Raw genomic sequence first — 18,686 nt, 5'->3', positions numbered from 1 at the left:
TACACAGGTCTGGGACATTTCAAGAACATTCTGAGACAAGCATATTCTGTATAAAAATATAATACTGATGAGCAAAGTATGATGCTGTGTTTACAAAGGTATCAAACCAATCTGTACTTTAAATCCAAGGATGACTGAACCTTTCCAAAACTCCTTTTTGCATGCTGCTGCCACACACTTCCTTCTACAAAAGCACACAAATACCACAGAACCCTTGCTCTGGCTCATAACCTCTCTCCCATGTTTCATATCCATAGGTATGTGGGTGATTTGCAATCATTTCACAGACCCCCTTTCAACAGGTGACAAGCTTAGCAACAGTGGCGTCCAAGACAATGTCTATGTTCTCTGCAGTTGACCCAGCACCTTCCCTCTGTGGAAGTGCTGAGGCTTCATCAGCTATGGAGAATAAACATCACTCAGTGTACTCTTATGCAGTCTATTAATGTGACTAATACCACTCACCAAAGTCTGCTGCCACCCACCCCCAGAAAGAGTTGATTTGGTTGTGAATAACGAATGAAGTAACACAAATGTTTGTTTTGATTTTCTCACAGTGTCCTTTAGTTCCTTTATGAATCCCATATAGTTGAATCACTGCTGCCAGAAATGTGTTTGTAATAGGACACGTCCTCAGAGGCTTTGGTTACTTCCGGCATCAGATTTAGATTATACTGTTTGTCCTGAAATGCTTTCAGTGTCTCACACAGTTGTTCTATTTTAAAATACAGAACTATTATACATAGAGTGAAACATGCAGCACTTTAATATCTTTTTTCTTCCCATTAATATAATCTCTTAGCCTACAACTAACTCTTTCAAGCATGTCAGTGTCCAGAAATGCAGCTCCTAAATTCTAGGGCTGTGGTAGGTACAAGTGCTAAAACCTCCAGGCCATTTAAGTGAGACAAACTTGTAATTTCAGTGACTACTACAGGAGAATTTCTTCTGAGACTTGGTTTCTCAAATAGTGAAGTGACATTTCATTGCTGCTTTAAGGCACTGTGATGACTTTGACTTGTTCTAGTAGGTCTACCTTTTTCTTTTATTACCCAAGGCTTTTTCTGTTTTGTTAAACACAATTCTTCTCTTTTGCCAAACCTACAGAAGCAAATAAATCATTATACTGAAAGATCCAAAAGAGCACTGGCTTGGCCAGATGAATTCTGGGCAAGAGTAGAAATGACAAGTAAAACCTTTGTGCACATGACTGGCATGCAGAATGGCAGAGGGAATAGGAGAATGGTTTCACAAGAAGCTTATCTGAGAGCACTGGGAAACCTGCAACTCCTACATCCCTTTTCTTTCTTTTCCTTCCCTGACAGTTCCTTCTGAAGGGATGTTCAACACAATGCCAGCAAAGCTGGCTCCTACATCCCCCTGCCCACAGCATCCAGCCAAACAACGAGAGAAGAACGGTGTGAGGAGCAGAGATACCATAGCGTGGCTCCAGGGCCATGCCAGGAGATCTTAGACCACTAACAAATCATGAAAAGTCAGTCCTCTGCCTCTCTGAACCAGAAGAAATGCTTCCAGAAGAAAGAATTATTTCCAATATATTCCCTGTACACAAGTATCATCTGCAAAGACAGCTTTTAATTTGACTTTGATTTGTGTTTGTGGACCCACATACCCCTTACCAGGATGTATGGAGAATTTCACTGAGCTAGTTTTGTAGAATTTTCTAGATTCCCAAAATAAATGTAGTGCTCATAGACTGGCAGTAAAACAGTTTCGCAGTCTGGCAGTAAAATAATTTGCTGTAAATTTGACCAGAGTTCCGTTATATTTTTAATAATTAAAGCATGCTAGGTCAGAAAAAATATATTATGCATGTTATCCTACATATTAATTTGATTCAAAGCTCAAATGTCCACAGCAGCAGCAGAAGATTGGAGAGAGAAAGACTCCTGGGGAGCCCTGTGCTTTCCTCTTGCAATCCACGTCCACCAGCCACAAGGACTCAGGCCTCCCTCAGGACAAGCTTGGTCTCAACAGTCTTTTGTATGTACTTTGTAAGTGTAAACAACATAAATACAACGAAGCTCCCCAACCCAAAGATGCTTTAAACAACGTGTCTTTTAATGTGGGAGAAGTGATTCTGTTTAAAGAAACAGGATTTTAAAACCTTCCTATTTTGGGATTATTGATTCCAACATATATGTATTTCATTTCCACTGAAAACAAATAATCCCATGATATAAAAATAGGCAACTAAATGAAATGCAGACTTTCATAACGTGGGAAATGTTTGTTGAACTGGTTTTGATTATGTTTAGGCTGATTCAAAGCAGTGTTCTTCAGAATAAAACTAAAATATATGTAGACAGAGCTACTGCAAATGTACAATGTGAAGTAAAACACTTCTCCAGAGACTAACACATGTATGGCAAGAATGTAGTAGTAGGTGGTAGTAGATGTCCTATCATACTTCAAGTTACGTTCACTCTTAAAATCTCTGGATGATAAACAGCAATGGAAAAAAAAAAAGTAGGAGTCCCTTAAAACATATTGAAGCTGGGAAAAGCACAATAAAATAAAGCACAGTAGAACACCGTGTTACCAAATTGTCACATATAATCCCTATGGGAAGCTGACAGCATGGGACACTTCACTGTCTCAGAAGAGCACGTGTGTAACTCAAGTTTCACATTAGTAGAGCATGAGCAGCTCTAAACAGGATTCAGAAGCTCAACATTCCACATCCAGCAACTTTTTACGGTAACAGTCAAAGAGTTTCAGGAATAGTCTTTGATACTATTTCAAAATTATTATGGACTACAACTTCCTTTACTCTCAGAAAGTGTTTTAAAACTAAGACTAAGGTATCAAAACCCAACATACTTAATACGCACTTCAAACAAGACTGTCATTGGTATCAGTTGTGGCTAATATCACACTGACATCTCATGGTAGCTCTGCGCACTGCTCCCAGCTTTTTCCACTTAAGCAAACCACATATTGATAAGCAACATATAGCAAATAAATACACTGAGAGTAGACTTCCCTTTTGAGAGATGCAGAAAGCTGCAGCTACTGCCCGCAGAAGGAACTGAACCGGCATTTCCAAGGCTGATCCCCTCACAAATGCTCTGATTAGCTGCCTACCAAGCACATGAGAATTCAAGGAAAGATTAAACAAACACAGGCTTTACGACAGAGTAATACTAAGGAGTTACTCCTGAGAGGAACTTCCATATTTGAAAGCAAACCAACATAAGTGATAAAGGCAATGAAATGTTTCTGTTCATAAGGCTTAGAAATTAATAAATCAATTTTCAAAACCAGTGTTGTCTTCTAGCCAGAAAAAAACTAATTCTTTAAGTCCTTTACTTACTGAACCAAAAATCAGATTGAGAAGTCATTCAGATACTATTAGGAAAGGTTACATTTTTCATTTTTCTTTGTTCACACTTAGCCTTCTAGTACTTCACAAGTCTTCAGTCTGCAGAGAGCATTGGGTTTAACTCTTTAACTCAGATCCCTTGAGGCATCTCAATGGTACATGGGAAAGAGCTCCTCAGTTACTACAGCTCCTTGTTAGTAAACCTGGTGCTTTTCTTCAATATTTAAGGAAAAACTGAAATTGTATTAAACAACGTAAGATCACTCAGCAAAGCTGAAAGGAAAGGAGAGGGGACTTCACTACTCTGGTTATCTTCCCAGAAATGGCCCGTTCAAACACAGGGTAGAACACAGTAGATGGCAGCAATAACCCACAGAAGAGCAGCACTGCTGCCCACCACCGCCCTGGGGCTCTTCCAACCTGGCTGGCAAGCACCCAAAGACAGCAAAATAAATGGAATGAGGGCCCCATCTAAAATCAGACAGAAAACATTCTCTTCTTTGAGCAAAATGCCAACATAAACTTGTATACAAGTACACAAGATGTTGCTGAGATACTGCAGCTTTAGATGAAGTAAGGTTTCTGGCTTAAGGCCTTAATTGAACATTTTACCTTAATGGCAGCTGAACTAAGGTAAACCAGTGTGGAACATTTTCTAATGCTCAGTTCATAGTAATTTTAAAACCACTTATTATTTGCACTGGCTTAGGTTTTTCTAGTGCCAAATTTGCTATGGGTTACAAGGGTTCACCATAGCTTATCTACCCTGTTTCCACAGAACACAGTCCCCCATTTCAGGCACATCCTTCCTTCCTTCCCAACATGAAGACACAATAACTAGCCTATTTGCCAGCAAAAAAAGAATAAAGATAAAGCTGCACTCTCAACTTCCTTATAATATTATGAGTTTCAATACCACGTATTCCACTATGTTACATTCCATTTCTGATCAAAATTGAGCAGCGTGTGCTCTGACCAGCCACCCATCTGCATCATGGCACTCCCCACTTGAACATGATTAGTTATCCCATTACTTCACCTGTTCCTGTCCCTGTAGGGTGCTCTCATGGATGGATAAATGTGATGCTGCTTTCACACATAATCTTCTCCATCCTTTGACCTCTTCCATTAAAGGATGGGAATACATAAACATCTTCATTATATTTATGGTAACGGGTAAACTCTTTTTCTTCTACTTCTTGGATGCTTATTCTAAATGTACTGCTTTTGCTTTAAAAAGGAAGACAAGGAAGCAGGGCTCAGCTCTGCTGGTAATGTACATGCCATCTTACATGCTAGGGGATGTTTTGCAATGACAAATTTTAATCACATTCTTACATGGCAGAAGGACCTCCACAATCTGAGGAAAGGGATCCAACAAGTCCAGATTGAGAGTCATCACAATTCTTGAGCTGATGACTTTTCAATGGTTTGCATAGAAGAAATAATGTGCATGTTTCCTTAGATACTAACAATGAAAAGACCATGTCCCATGAGGCACATAATTCATTTTCTAAGTAAGAAGGCAAAGAACTGGGTGATATTGTTTTCCTTGGATAAGGTCTCTCTGGATGAGGCCTGAACTGTTTTCACACAATGAGACACCAGCTCAATGAACTCCATTAATTCTCATTTAATTATAATATCATGATAATTATTACTCATGGGCAATTATCCTATCACATTGCAAGCTGCCTCATAGTATTTGAGAGCTGTATGGAGATGACAACTTGAGCCTACATAAGAATGATCCTTAACCAGTTCTCTTTCAGACGGCTCAAAGGTTCTCTCTTCCTTTTACACACTTCAAAGAACAGCCCTATGTGTGAAATATACACAGCAGTTTGGAACAGCTCAGCATTTTCTTTCACCTTTCTTATGGGTGGTTTGTATGGTGAGGAAATGGAAAGACACAGTCAGCTTCAGAGAAACACCTCAGGTTTATCCACTGTACCTACTCAATGGATGAAGACACAGCCTACAAAGTTGCTTAGATTAATGTTGTAAAAGTACCAGTAAACTCACATAAAATTGTAGATAATAAATCCAAACCAAAATGTTGAGGAATTATTAATACCAGAACAGAAGGTGCCAGCACTCATGAATGCATTAATAGCAACTGTCCATGAGAACATAATAAAGACAAACGTGTCATAAACCCTCAGGGACCTCGAGACAAATTTAGTCTTTAGTCTCCTATACTGCTAATCCAGACAGGTCTGAAATCAATTGGCAGAAATGTGGTAAAAAGGGTCCATGACAGCGACAGAAAGACTATTCATTTGGTATATTACTCGCACAAGGATTGTCATTCACTGATGCTGTTTGTATCAACCTGGAAACTCCAGGAAACAGAACCGTATTTCAGAATGCAGCACTCCACTCATGCACATCCTCCTCAATCAACCTGACCTGTTAACCAAAAGCTTTCCTCCTCTGGTACAGAATGGAACACAAAATGGAGGCTACCTCCAAGGAAGAGTCTAGCCACACAATAACACCAACACTGCAGATAAATCCCTGCATAGTCCTGTATGTGTAAGACCACGTCTCCTTCCTAAGTTGCAAGGTGTTTCACAGAGAAGCCATTTCACACCATCAGTGCAACAACAGGATAAACAGCAGTTTGCACATCCCTTTCCTGTCCATTAATCACAAATAACAGTTAAAGAATTGCCATGAATCACCTGCAGCCCTCCTAATTCAGCATAACATAGACCTCACCCCTGGAATGGGAGAGTTCTTCAAATGGGACCGCCTTTATGACACTTGGTATGTAACAGCTCTATGCGTAACGATGTTTTACTACACACACACCTGGTTTCTGTGGGATGAGCCCGGTAGAAGAGCAGCAGAGATCCCAGCTTTGGCATCTTGGAAAGGGGTGAAAGCACCAAACTCCCCATCGGTGTCCTCTAGTAGGTCAGGAAGAGCAGCAGGAACACCTGACACTGGAGGTGAACGCATGAAGAGGAGCGGGTTTCCTTCAGGATTGTTTTAATTCCCTTCCCAATGGGGACACATACTTCAGCACAGCCACAGGAATAAATATGGCATGCGTTGGCTTGTTCCTCCTCAAACAGAGTGGTTAAAAAGTCAATTTTACCAGTTTGAATGCCGACCCTTCTTCATTCTTTCCCAGCTTGCCCATTACAAATCATCAGCCCCATGTGCACGTTAAACCACACCCGGGGCAGGGCTTCCCTCACACAGGGGCTGTCCTCACTCAAACTCCCCATCGGTGTCCTCCAGTAGGTCAGGAAGAGCAGCAGGAACACCTGGCACTGGAGGTGAACGCTTGAAAAGGAGCAGGTTTTCTTCAGGATTAATTCCCTTCCCAATGGGGACACATACTTCAGCACGGCCACAGGAAAAAATATGGCATGTGTTGGCTTGTGGTTAAAAAGTCAATTTTACCAGTTTGAATGCCGACCCTTCTTCATTCTTTCCCAGCTTGCCCATTACAAACCATCAGGCCCATGTGCACGTTAAACCACACCCGGGGCAGGGCTTCCCTCACACAGCGGCTGTCCGGCGGCCTGCTCACCTCAGGCGTTCCGCTGCACGCCTTCCGCTCCATCCTCCCGCCGGGCTCCAGGCACAGCACCGAGGGACCGGCATTTCTGCCCTCGCCAGCGGCATTCCCCTTCCTGCTGCCCGTCCCCTGCCGCTGAGGGCTGCGGGAGCCGCCGCCATCACCTCAGCACCTGAGGGGGCAGCGCGAGACCGTCGAAAAAAGGCGCGAAGGGCGCGGCAGGCGGCTCGTGCTGAGCGCGGCCGCCGAGGGGCGGAGCCAAGGCGGGGCGGGGCCGAGGCGGGGCGGGGCCAAGGCGGGTCTCTAGGAGCGGGGCTGTGGGCGCCAGCGCTGAGGTGACGGTGACCATGGCGGACCATGAGGCGGGGGTCGCGCCCAAGCCCCGGCGGGTGCAAGGTAACCGCGATAAGGGGGGGGGTAATGGGAGCGGGGCCGCGGCCATGCGCTTTCCATCCGCTCCCCACCCGCTCCCGGGTTTCTGTTTCGGTTTCCGTCATCAGCCGCTGAGGAAAGTTCGCGGATCCGTGGCCAGAGTTCGTCCCGCGGCAGGAGCGGCTCGGCCCCGCTCGGCTCCCTCAGCCCCCCGCGGTTGTTGGGGTGCGGGGAGTCCCGCGGAGCACGGCCGCGGCTCGCCCCGTCCCGTCGCTGTGGGCCTCTGCAGCGCACGGGGGGGGGGGGGGGGGGGCAGGAAGAGCATCGCGGAGCTGGCCCCAGTTGCGGCACTCGGGGTGCGCTGCTTGGTTTTGCTGTGAGGTAACTGAGGGGCAAGCGGAGCGAGTGGTTAGGAGCAGAGTGAACAGAAGCGGTCCCCGAGGTGGTAAATGAGGACCAAGAGGATTTGGGGACTGGGTGTTTCCACCACCGGTGCCCTGCCCCGGAGCAGGGTGTTCGGGAGGTGTGACAGCAGGAGGCGAGAAGTCAACAGCGTTTTCCCAAGTGGGGAGTGAAGCTGCTGTCAGTTCTTTATTTCGATCGCTATTCGACTGGGTTTTGGCTTTCAAGTCCATAGATGTGAGCGTAACCTGGGTCGGGAGGCTTTGGAGATGATGCGCTGAAATAACCCAGCCACCAGTCCGTGTCACTGGAGCGTTTTCCGGTTGTGTTCGGAGCCAGGCCCCAGGAAAGCTTTGGTTCCATGTCCGTTTTTGTCAGTTGCAACTGGAGACGGCAATACATTCATGAGATTGCTTAACGTGCACAAAGGCTGGGTAATGCGAGGTGTATAAATAACTGTGGATGTGTTTGGGCCCCCTGCCTTGTGGTGCATGGCAGCTCTTGTATCCTCACTTGATGTGCTGCTGAGGGGGTTTCTCCTGTAGCTGCTGTGTGTTGGGTTGGGTTGGAGGCTAAAGCTGCCTGCCAGGGGCTTTTTTGTCATAATAAAGTATCTATGGAGTGAATTGCCTAAATCATTACATCTCATAACCCAGATTATGTGTTAATGCCATTTCCCATGTGAAATTGTTTGAGAAGCATCCGAAAAGATGTGGCTCTCACCGAGAGCAGTATTCCTTATTATTCCTGATTGCTGATTAACAAACACTGAATAACACCCTTCAGTCATTCGCAGACAATCCTGTGTTTGAGCAGTGTGGAAGTGGAGATCTGTGCCTGGTGTTGCCTTCCCCTCAGTCCGGCTGATCTCCCACATGCATTTGCTCTAAATCTGGTGTGTGCACGGTTGGGGGAAGGTCCCTTCCTCCCGTGGTACCCAGGAGGTTCCATTTACAACATTCCTGCTTTGTAACAGTGATGTGCTGGATCAGACAGGCTTTGCAGGAGGAAATAAATGGCTGGTGAAGTTTATGTGCCACTCCTCTGGTGGTGATGAGAGCTCCCTGTTCCACCTCAGCCTCCAGCACTAAGTGTTTATTGTAAATTGTTAATACTGTTTGGTGATCCAAGTGGTAATTTCTTGCTCAAGTAACGGTAACTGTTCCAGGCAGCCTGAAAGGGGGTGAAGAGGATTCAGTTAAACGTTTGTTTTCATAGTCTTTCTCCTTGTGGTTTATTTCTTAATCCTCGTGTAATTCTGCCATTCCTGTCAGTCTCAGCTGGGTGCTGTTACCGGCTGCTCTTTAGGAGCCAGTATCAAGGAGCCTGGCTGAGAATTCAGGCCAGAATGGGCCATTGATGGAGTTATTCCAAGTCCCATGAACGAGGTGGTCAAAAATTGCAACCAGGAAGCTCATTCCACAGATGCCCAAGCATGTTTCTGGCATTTCATCATTTTTTCACAAGGCAGCATCTCTTGCTTTTGATGTTGTGAAATGCACCATGTGCTGGGAAAGTCGTTGCTAAATGAAGTGTACACTCACTCAATCTGGGAATTTTACATTCAGTTGTGACCTCTACTTTCCTGTTCAACAGGGAAGCAAATGGATATTTCTTTTCCTGTTCTGTAGACCAGGTGGTTGTTGGTGAGGACTTGGTGTTAAGCTGTAGAGTGGAACTGAAGCAGGATCCTCAGCTCCTTTAGGTTTGTGAGGGTAGAAGAGAGGAGACCCTTCCTCCTTCTCAGTGTAGGTTGTGAATGCTGCTTATGGCTTTAGGCTGACTAATACCTTGTTGCTAAATGAAAGGTAATGTTCCCTTCACTAATGAGTTTACAGATGTTGCTTAATGCCTGCAGTTGCTTAATGCTGATCTATGTAGGCAGTGCATTTCCTTGACTTTTGCAGAAGGCCTGGAAATTACTGCTCTCATCTCTATTTCCACTACGCAATAATAAACCCTGGGGCAATAACTTTAGGTAACTTTCCACAGAGGAACTGTAAAACGACAGCTGATATGACACGTCCTTGAGGGTTATTATCGTGGCATGTGACAGGAATACACATTATAGATAAGACAGCCAGCTGGCTTCCTAGCATTCAAGATACTGTGTACAACAAAACCTCGTCATTCTTCACTACCTCCATATTCCACCATACTTAAAGTCCTGGAATAGTGGCTCTAAGGCCCACAATCAGTGTAAAAGAGGGCTGGAGGGCAAGTTCACTATTGGTCCCCAGTTACTTTGCTGGTTTCTGTGACTTTAGTCAAATATTGTGGATCTAAATTTGCAAAGTATCTGCTATTATTTGCTCTTACTCACTTTCAAGATTAGTGGTATCTAATGCCTGACCTGTCTCACTTCTCTTTATCCGGGGTATACGCCACTAACGCTGAGTTTAGTTCAGGTACAATAAAATGCTTACACATGTACCTGGGTGTTAAAATCAATGGATATTTTTAAAAATCAACATTTTGCTTTACAATAAAATGGGTTCTATTTAAAATAATAGGTTGGAAAGGAGACTCTGGGACTTGTTTCTTGTAACTGGCCAGTTTTGTTGTACAAACTGAACAGTAGGTGTGTTTGGTGAGTACAGAAAAACGATTCATTAGATAATCTCAGGTAGAACTAAACTAAAGCTTCTGGATTCTTTAATGCAGTTTTTACCCAGCAACCAGCTGAATGCAGTCCTTCAGATCACAGGACTCCTGTCCCTTAAGTCCTGTGAGCACTGATCAAGCCAGGATAAGGTCTGCATGTTTGCAGCACTGTAAGGGTTCAGCAAAGTCAGGGAGTGTGGACTTGAAGCCACATTCTGTCATCTAAATGTGAGAGTTGTGCTCTTCTGAGCCTTGAAGCTGCTTCTTGGCCCTTCCTGCTTTTGGCTTCTCAAAGGCTGGAGCGGAGAGGTGAATTTCAGTATCTCCGTGGTAGGATGGTTGCTCGGTGCCACTCTGGGATATCCCCACTTGGCAGTGGGCTCCTGGCAGCCTGGGAGAGGCTTAGCTGGCAGGACATGGAACTTCCGATGGCTTCAGGAGCGCTTCCTTCCCAGCAAGTCTGCACCTTGTCACGCTGCGTTGCTTTTTTTAGCTGTGTAGTATTTGAAACCTCTGGCTCTTGTGTGCTGGCTCTGGACATACTTCCACTTGGTGCCTCTGCATGGCAGGGAACTGTGGGGTTTTCCAAGCATAAGGAGTCTTTGGCCAAGAAATGCTTTACAGAGACCTTACTTCATGTCCAAGTAATCTTGCACCACCTCTTATTCTACTTCCTAGACACAGCAGTGCTGAGAACTGTGGTTTACTGAGATCTGTGCCCGTGACAGCTGGAACACAAACCGAACACTGAATGTCCTGTCCCTGGGGCTGATGGGCTCTGGGGTGTTTGTGTTTCACTCATTACACAGGTGTTGCTCTGACTTCCTTAGGCAATAAAAGATCAGGGTTTCTACTGCTGCCCTTGGGCATTCTGCTAGAGAGAACTGGGGAAAAGGGAAGCATGTGGGAGTCTCTACTTAAATGTTAGTGTACGGAATTATGTGTAAATGTTACATGGACCACACTCTGCCCTCAGCTCTCTCACACAACTGACAGAGACCAGTGAAAGTCAAAGAATTTGGGTTTTAATTTGGCTTCTGAGCTAAACCTGATGTGTTTTGCCAAAGCAGCAGTGCTACAACAGTGCCTTAGTCCAAATAAATACCCAATTGCAGGCACTTTCTTTAACAGGCAGTCTTGGGTTTAAGTCTGAAGATTGCTGCTGTTCTCTTGCAGATGACTCTGATAGTGGCCTTGGCCTGTGTGGATGGATCCTGGTGATCACTTCCCTCTTCTTCACTGTTATCACATTTCCTATATCCATCTGGATGTGCATAAAGGTAAAATTGTTCACTTCTGTGCTGGGTTAAAACTCTAGCAGTGCAGATGCTTCCTAGTGGTTATCATTGGTCTCAATTTTGTTTACTTGTTTTAAACACAAATTAATCTATTACAGCAGACAGTGTATGACAGACCCCAACGTTTCAGTGCATTAATCTTCAAACAGACACAGAATTACTCTTGAAGGACTGATATTTCTCTTAAAACATTGTCCTGATTGCTCCTATTGCTCTTTGCTTTTTGACAATAAAGTTCAGGCTAAAATTGTCAAAAGCAGCTGGTATAGAAATGTCTGTTACACTGAAACTCACGGCCATCTGAAACTAGTGTATGCAGAGTTTGGAATCCATCATATGGCTTCTGGAAACCCTTGCATGACATCCCACTGTTCATTACAGATTATAAAGGAGTACGAGCGAGCCATCATATTCAGACTTGGACGCATCCTTAAAGGGGGAGCAAAGGGACCAGGTATGTCCTGGGAGCATTCTTAGTCTCTGTTCTCATTAAGTCACCAGCTGTAGCTGTGGGGAGGCATTGCATTGGACCGGCCAATGGGTTTCTTCAGGGTTTTGTAACTTCCAGGGAGAGGATGTGTTGCTTTATAAGGAGAAGATGGTAAACATGAGCCTTAGCCAGCTCTCTGCAGTTAATCCATCATCTTCAGGTAGAGTCAAAGCGCAGAATGTAAAAGGAGGGATAACAGCATCAAATGTGTCAATTTAAATGAGAAGTTCAGTGTGTCAGTTAAACCCAAATGGTCTGAAAGCCTCCACATTCTTCAAAAGAAATAGAAACAATACAATTACATGCTACTTTTGAAATGTTTCCTGTGCGTGTTAGAAATTCTGATGTAAAGCTGAAGAGTGACAGTGATGCCCCAGAACAAAAGGAGATTGATGGTTCGATAGCTTCTCCTTGCCGGAATTGGACCCTGCAAATAGCTACATAGGACAGATCTTCAAAAGTGGCTGTGAACAGTTCTGGGGCTTCCCCAAATGTTAAAGGTCTCTAAGACAGACCTGAATAAACTGAAGTTTCTCAGCATACTTTATCAAAAAGCATCCTGGTTTGAAAGCCACAAACCAAGATGCTGCCGAGCTCAGTGTGTGAGGGCTGTGCAGCTACCATGGTTGGGTTGAAGCTTATTTCAGTAGCAAACTTCACCTGGTTTAACAACCCATTTTCACCTCTTGACTGGGTGTTTTTGTACAGGCTTGTTTTTTGTCCTGCCCTGCACAGACAGCTTCATCAAAGTTGATATGAGGACCATCTCTTTCGATATTCCTCCCCAAGAGGTGAGTCTGCACTTGCCTTTGTACCTGCTAAAGTGTCTACACTTTGTTTTGCTTTTCCCCTCTTGGTATTAGGGTGTGTGTAGCTTTAATGTAGACTCTTGGGCAGGTTCAGTGCATTGTGAAGACTGCATAGATCCTTGAGTAATATTCAGTAAGAGAAGACTGCTGAAAGAAAACCAATTATGCTGTCCTCTGAGGATCAAGTAAGATAACTGCTAGAGAGTCTAAGAGCTAGAACAGGGTGGGGTTGGAATAAAGACTGCCTGCACCATTCTATAACTGTTTCTGGGAAATCTGGAAGATTTCCAGGCACAGCGCTGATCTTTCCTGTGCCAATTGGTCTAGATGGATAAACCAGCTAAAATAATGGGATGAAGTTATTATATGCATCAAATGCTGTTAATGGCAACTCGGGGTAATGGTCTGCTCCCTTCCATGGGTTTTGTGTACATGTTGTTTCTGTGTCCTGCTGTGCAGGACTGCTTTTCCTTGGACATCTTAATTTCCTAGCAGCGTGTCTCCACAGCTTTAACTGAACTCAGCAATGCCAGCACAATAGATAACAAAAGAATAAAACCCAGCTAGCCCTCTAAAAGCAGTTAGTGAACAACTGAGTGTTGATGACTATAACTGCAGCCCTCATGGAGCTGGTCTGTCTTGCAGGACACGGATGCCTGACACAGCCCGTCTGCTGCATCTGTTTCCTGTCATATTCGCCAGTCGGTTTGTTCCTCGTTGTTAGTTGTAGATTTAGACAAATGGCATCTGTCAGGGTACACTCTAGAGGGTAATTGGTAGAAACCTAATCCTGCAGCTGCTGATGTGCCATTAGTGAAGCCAGCAGTTGGACATTTACCTTCTGACTTGATTGAATCATGCCCATGGATTTAGGTTTGTCTGTGTTCCGTAGGTAAGAGCAGAAATACACTTTTATTTGTACAACATGGTTTCTGTGCATGCTGCTTATTCTTTATCTTGGACTGTTATGAAGAGCCTCCTAAAATAGGTAGTTCGGGGAAGGACTGAGTAGGTAAGGTTAAGTAACTCTCATGTCTTTCTCTTGTCAAATAACATAATAGTAATTGTCTGACATGGAATTAGGACACTTCTCATGGTCATGTGGCATACTTCAGTCTCTTTAACTTAGCTTTAAAATAGAATTAATATTAATGTTTCATTCTGGTGTGTCCTCTTCTAAACCTTCAACAATACCTCTCTTTATCTTTGCAAGTACCTCCTTTGCTTGACATACAAGTGTTAAATTCAGTATATCACTTGAGCCAAGCTCTGAGGGTGTTCACAAATGATTTCCTCTGCAGCTTGTCTAGAAATCACCACATACTCATGTAGTAGCAAGGTGGCATTTCAGTCAGAAGTACCTCTAAGGACAATGAACTGCAAAATAACAACAGATACTTCTAATGCGATGTTGACATCAGGCTGGCACCCTTACAGCTGAAATGCACCAGGCTGCTGGGACAGGCAAACCCCGTTTTGTAGGAGCTGTCAAGTAAAACAAGTATGTAATTAGCATAATAATTCACCCTATCTTAATCAATAATTATGCTTTCCCTGCTGCTTTTCAGATCTTGACCAAGGACTCTGTGACAGTGAACGTGGATGGAGTGGTTTATTACAGAGTTCAGAACGCCACCCTTGCGGTGGCAAACATCACAAATGCTGACTCAGCCACACGTCTTTTAGCACAGACAACTCTGAGGAATGTTCTGGGGACCAAAAACCTCTCCCAGATTCTCTCTGATCGTGAAGAGATCGCACACAGCATGCAGGTACGAGCAGCTCTGCCCAAGTGAGCCACAAGCGGGCCATAAGCAGCAGTCCCATGGGTAACTTCCAGGGCAGGATTTATTTTGCCAGCCAAGTGATAAGCCACGTTGTGATTTGGTGTTTTAGGCAAAACCCTATCGAGAGCTATTGGGATGGCATTGTGTTTAATAAAAATGAGTGACTAAGGCAATAATGGAGCAGTGGGAATGAAGGATATGGGAGAGGAGGGCTTCCCAGGATTGTTATGTCAGTGCTTTGCCATTAAGGGAATTGTGCTGCAGAATTCCTTTAATTGATCAGGCTCTGGGTTTGAGTTTTTTTTGTTAGTTGACAACAGTTATGTTTTTATAATTAGCAAATCATTGTACTTATACTAAAGCCCATAAAGTCCAAGAATCATAAGATAATTAATGAATTTGGTTTATTGGACACTCTTTGGACATTAGTCTGCAGGCAGGTCAGTGCTTAGCTTCATTGTCCTGCCTTATACAGGCCACACTTGATGAGGCAACAGATGACTGGGGCATTAAGGTGGAACGTGTGGAGATCAAGGATGTGAAATTACCTATCCAGCTGCAGAGAGCAATGGCTGCAGAAGCTGAAGCTGCCCGTGAGGCCAGAGCCAAGGTAAAAACATCAACATCTGCATTTGCGTTATTTTTCCTTCTCCATGAATAATTCAACATGGGCATGTAGAGGATGAAGATTCTCAGCCAGACTGTGTAGTAGCAAACAGGAGCGCAGGGCAGGGATTTGTGGATTTATGTGTGGCTTTCATTGTGGTTTGTGCAGGTGCAGTGTCCTTCAAAACCACAGAATCTCAGCTCTTTACCACACTCCAAGAACAAATCCCAGACAGAACAATTTGGAGGTTATTAGCTGATCCTGCAGTGAATTAGAAGCCAGATTTACTTCCAGCTTCCTCCTGAGTAGCCCTGATTTTAGGGCAGGCCTTTGTTGTCTGTTTGCTACTTCATATGAGAAATAAAACAGCTGTAGTGGTTTTGTCACCGTGAAGCTGACCAGTGGTCAGTTTGGTCACGGCATCTCGTTCCCTAGTTGTCCAAACCCTCCACCTTTGTTTGTAGAGCAAGCTGATGGAAGGGGGTATTTGATAGGTACTAGTGGTCTGTTGAGCTGCCTGTATCCTTACATTCTAAGTACTGAAGCTTAGCGAAGGGAGGTTTCCTAAAGCTCATTTAAAGCCATGAAAACCACATCTGATCCTACGAAGTTCATCATCTCACGCACGAATGATTTTTTTATGTACATATAGATGACTGATTTCCATATCTGCCATTAATGAGGAGTTTCATTAACTTTAATCTATTTTTAGGTTCTAATTATAAAATCTGGATTTTATTTTCATGGGAAATAAATATTAAACTGAATTTCATTAGACTTCAGGGTTGGCAATTACTCAATGTGAAGCTGATGGTGCACCTCAGAAAAGCTCTTTAAGCCTGCATTAGTGCTCCAAGTATTAACTTCTATGTATTCTTTTGAAGCTTAATTACTTTGTGATTATTTTTTTAATTACTATTTATTCTGATGTTTAAAAAAATACTGTGCCCTTGCAGCAGAACTCTGGAGGGGAATCTGCACTTCCCTGTGCTGATGTGCATTAAATTGCTTCACCAACAACTTCTCTGTTGAAACGGCAGCATCCAGCCCTCCTTTACAGACACTCAGGAAGTATTTATACTGTCCTGGTGCAGAAGGGCTTGTCAGCAAATGCCTGACCGCAAAGTTGTCCCTAATGAGCTCATAAATTAAAGGAGGAAAAAAAGGTATTTCCCCAGTAAGAAACATGGGCAACATTTGCTTGTCAAGTCCTTATAGAGACCAAAAAAATACAGCTTTAAATGAAAGCTTAGAGATACATGTGGGGAGCCTTCTGCTTTTGAGAGGCAGTGCTGAAAGAAGCACAAAAGAAGCTTTTGAAAATAGAACAAACGCACCCATTGCATTTTCAAGATATGGTGCTGGCTTTTGTGATCTGGCGTCTCAGTCCTGAATGGGGGAAACAGACAATCCATGGCCTTGAAAGCAAAGCAGGAATGGCTTCTGTCTGAGCAGGAGAAAGGCAGAGCCAGTGAAGGAACATGGGAAGGAGAGGTCACTTGATCAAGCAATGAGCAGTGTCTTTGGAATATGACATAAGGCTGGCCATCTTACATATCTCCAGGTTGTTACTGTGCCAGGAGGAATTCACTGTGGTTCATCTTGCTTCCCCAGGTCATTGCAGCTGAGGGGGAAATGAATGCTTCCAGGGCCCTGAAAGAGGCGTCCATGGTTATCACAGAGTCCCCGGCTGCTCTTCAGCTTCGTTACTTGCAGACCTTGACCACCATTGCTGCAGAAAAGAACTCCACCATCGTCTTCCCATTGCCCATAAACATGCTGCAGGGCCTCATAGGTGCCAATCGCTAGGTAGGGTGGGCTTTTTGCTATAGCAAATGTTTGCAGTGCTGAATTCCATGTGTATCATAGCTTATGGTGGTGTTACAGTGGATTTACTGAGGAACCTGTTTTGTTGTATGAAGTATGTTATAAAACTTACATGTAATGTTTGTGACTGGACACTCAGACTATCTGAAAATGTCTCAAAGCAAATACAAGCAAATTGTGATCTTAAATAAGCAGGTATCCATATACTCTCTTAACCTGCAATCTCCCACTTCTGAACAGTATATGAATCCATTTGTGGTGACAATCCAGCATCTAGAGGGAGGACTATTCCTCTTAACTGAACTTGTCTGTAGCCCTGCAGGGGAAGTGGAACAGCCCTAACTTCTCTTGGAGTGTAGCTGCATGCAGGAAGTTACCGGATTGCTGTGGTGTGAATTGGTCCTTAACACAGGAGAAGTAATGAAAGTTGGCATAGGAAAGTACTGGGTACTTCTGAAAATCAGGCCCATGCTCTCTAAAATAGTTCCCCATTCCCGAGAACTTTCCATCTCTGAAATGGAATAACTATGCTGTAGTTACGGATACAACATACTTGCAGTCCCTGAGGGCTGCTCTGTTGTTACAGTGATGTGCCTATGTTGATTTGTGCTGAAAAAGTCATTGGGTCTGTCTTAAAGATGTTTTTTAAAGGCCAAAGTACTGATTCCTGCTTGTACCTGGGTCTGAAACCTCAGTTCTGTAGGAGGTGGGATCTCTCTGATTAGTGGGCTGTGGTGATGTTTAACTAAAGATGTTGTACTGTTGATATATCTGTCTAACAAATTAGCGATTTCCCTGTTGACGCTGCTTCTGAGCAGACCTGTAGTATCTGTTGTAACACCAAGGGCTTGTACTTCAAGCCAAAAGCATGTAATCTTCAGTTCACATAGTCTTGAGCAGTAAGTCTGCTAAACTGTATTCATGTTGTGTGCCTTGTTAGTAGATGTAATTACAGATTAAAATGAGAAGAACTAGAGCTGCAAGAGGGAGGAGGGGGCTCTGGGCTGCCACCATCACTGAGTTTGGCATCTGGTCTTTGATTACTGGGATGTGACAGTGAAAACAAAAAGTCAACCTCAGTGATAACTAGTGCCCTTCTCACACTGGTCACCACAGAGCTCCTAACTTGGTTTTTTATCCCCTTTCTGCTGCAGTCTATTCTGTATTTACGGGTATTTAAGGTGCGTTTACCTGTGCCTTGACACTCTGTGCCTTTGTCACTGTTAGGAAAGGGGCTGGAGCTACTTGGTGCTGTTGCTGTTCTGCAAAGGTTTTTCCCTTCCTCTGCACCGCACAAACACTGTACCAGTCTGCATGTGTGTCAGTGCTTCAGTTAGCGTAAGCTGAGCTCCACTCCTTGCTGGGATGGGGGGAGAAAGACAATTAACAAAGCTGTAATGATGAATGTTACCGGGCTCACACGTGCTTGCAGTGGGGAACAAGTAACTGCACAGCTGGAGGCTAATCCCTGGGGAAGGGCAGTGATGCCGTAACTCCTGCTGGTGCTGCTGTCACTGGCCACCCCTGTGAATTGTTGACAACAGGAGCACACTTTTTGCTCCCATCCTGAATAAAAACCCGTGCTGTTTACTGATGAGTGACTTCTTGA

At 44.1% G+C, this 18,686-nt stretch overlaps 2 protein-coding genes across 2 annotated transcripts in view; one reads left to right on the top strand and one right to left on the bottom strand.

Annotated features, from left to right (window-relative positions):
- The window catches only part of DAB2IP (DAB2 interacting protein), a 209,010-nt gene extending 202,829 nt beyond the window's left edge, over positions 1–6,181 (bottom strand). The window contains exon 1 of the mRNA XM_061476493.1: positions 6,164–6,181. The gene's annotated coding sequence lies outside the window, so the exon portion shown is untranslated. The remainder of the gene's footprint in view (positions 1–6,163) is intronic.
- A 1,002-nt stretch (positions 6,182–7,183) lies between these two features.
- STOM (stomatin) lies at positions 7,184–18,667 on the top strand. The gene is made up of 7 exons (XM_061476758.1): positions 7,184–7,277; positions 11,436–11,539; positions 11,939–12,011; positions 12,756–12,838; positions 14,425–14,628; positions 15,119–15,253; positions 16,865–18,667. Exons 1-7 carry the CDS (start codon positions 7,229–7,231, stop codon positions 17,057–17,059), a joined length of 843 nt encoding a protein of 280 aa, XP_061332742.1. The 5' UTR covers positions 7,184–7,228; the 3' UTR covers positions 17,060–18,667.
- Positions 18,668–18,686: the final 19 nt, after the last annotated feature.

Source organism: Pezoporus flaviventris, unplaced genomic scaffold (genome assembly GCF_033815535.1).
Source record: "Pezoporus flaviventris isolate CSIRO_AGI_PZ_B2104156 unplaced genomic scaffold, CSIRO_AGI_Pfla_v1 ptg000097l, whole genome shotgun sequence".
In the NCBI taxonomy this organism is placed as follows: Eukaryota; Metazoa; Chordata; class Aves; order Psittaciformes; family Psittacidae; genus Pezoporus; species Pezoporus flaviventris.
This window is presented reverse-complemented; position numbering and strand designations above follow the sequence as displayed.

What these genes read in the sequence shown, in the direction of transcription:
- STOM (XM_061476758.1), top strand. Translation starts at nt 7,229, where the DNA reads ATGGCGGACCATGAGGCGGGGGTCGCGCCCAAGCCCCGGCGGGTGCAA. An exon ending in CCATCTGGATGTGCATAAAG is followed by an intron (nt 11,540 to 11,938) that starts GTAAAATTGTTC and finishes TGTTCATTACAG; the next exon opens with ATTATAAAGGAGTACGAGCG. An exon ending in AGGGGGAGCAAAGGGACCAG is followed by an intron (nt 12,012 to 12,755) that starts GTATGTCCTGGG and finishes GTTTTTGTACAG; the next exon opens with GCTTGTTTTTTGTCCTGCCC.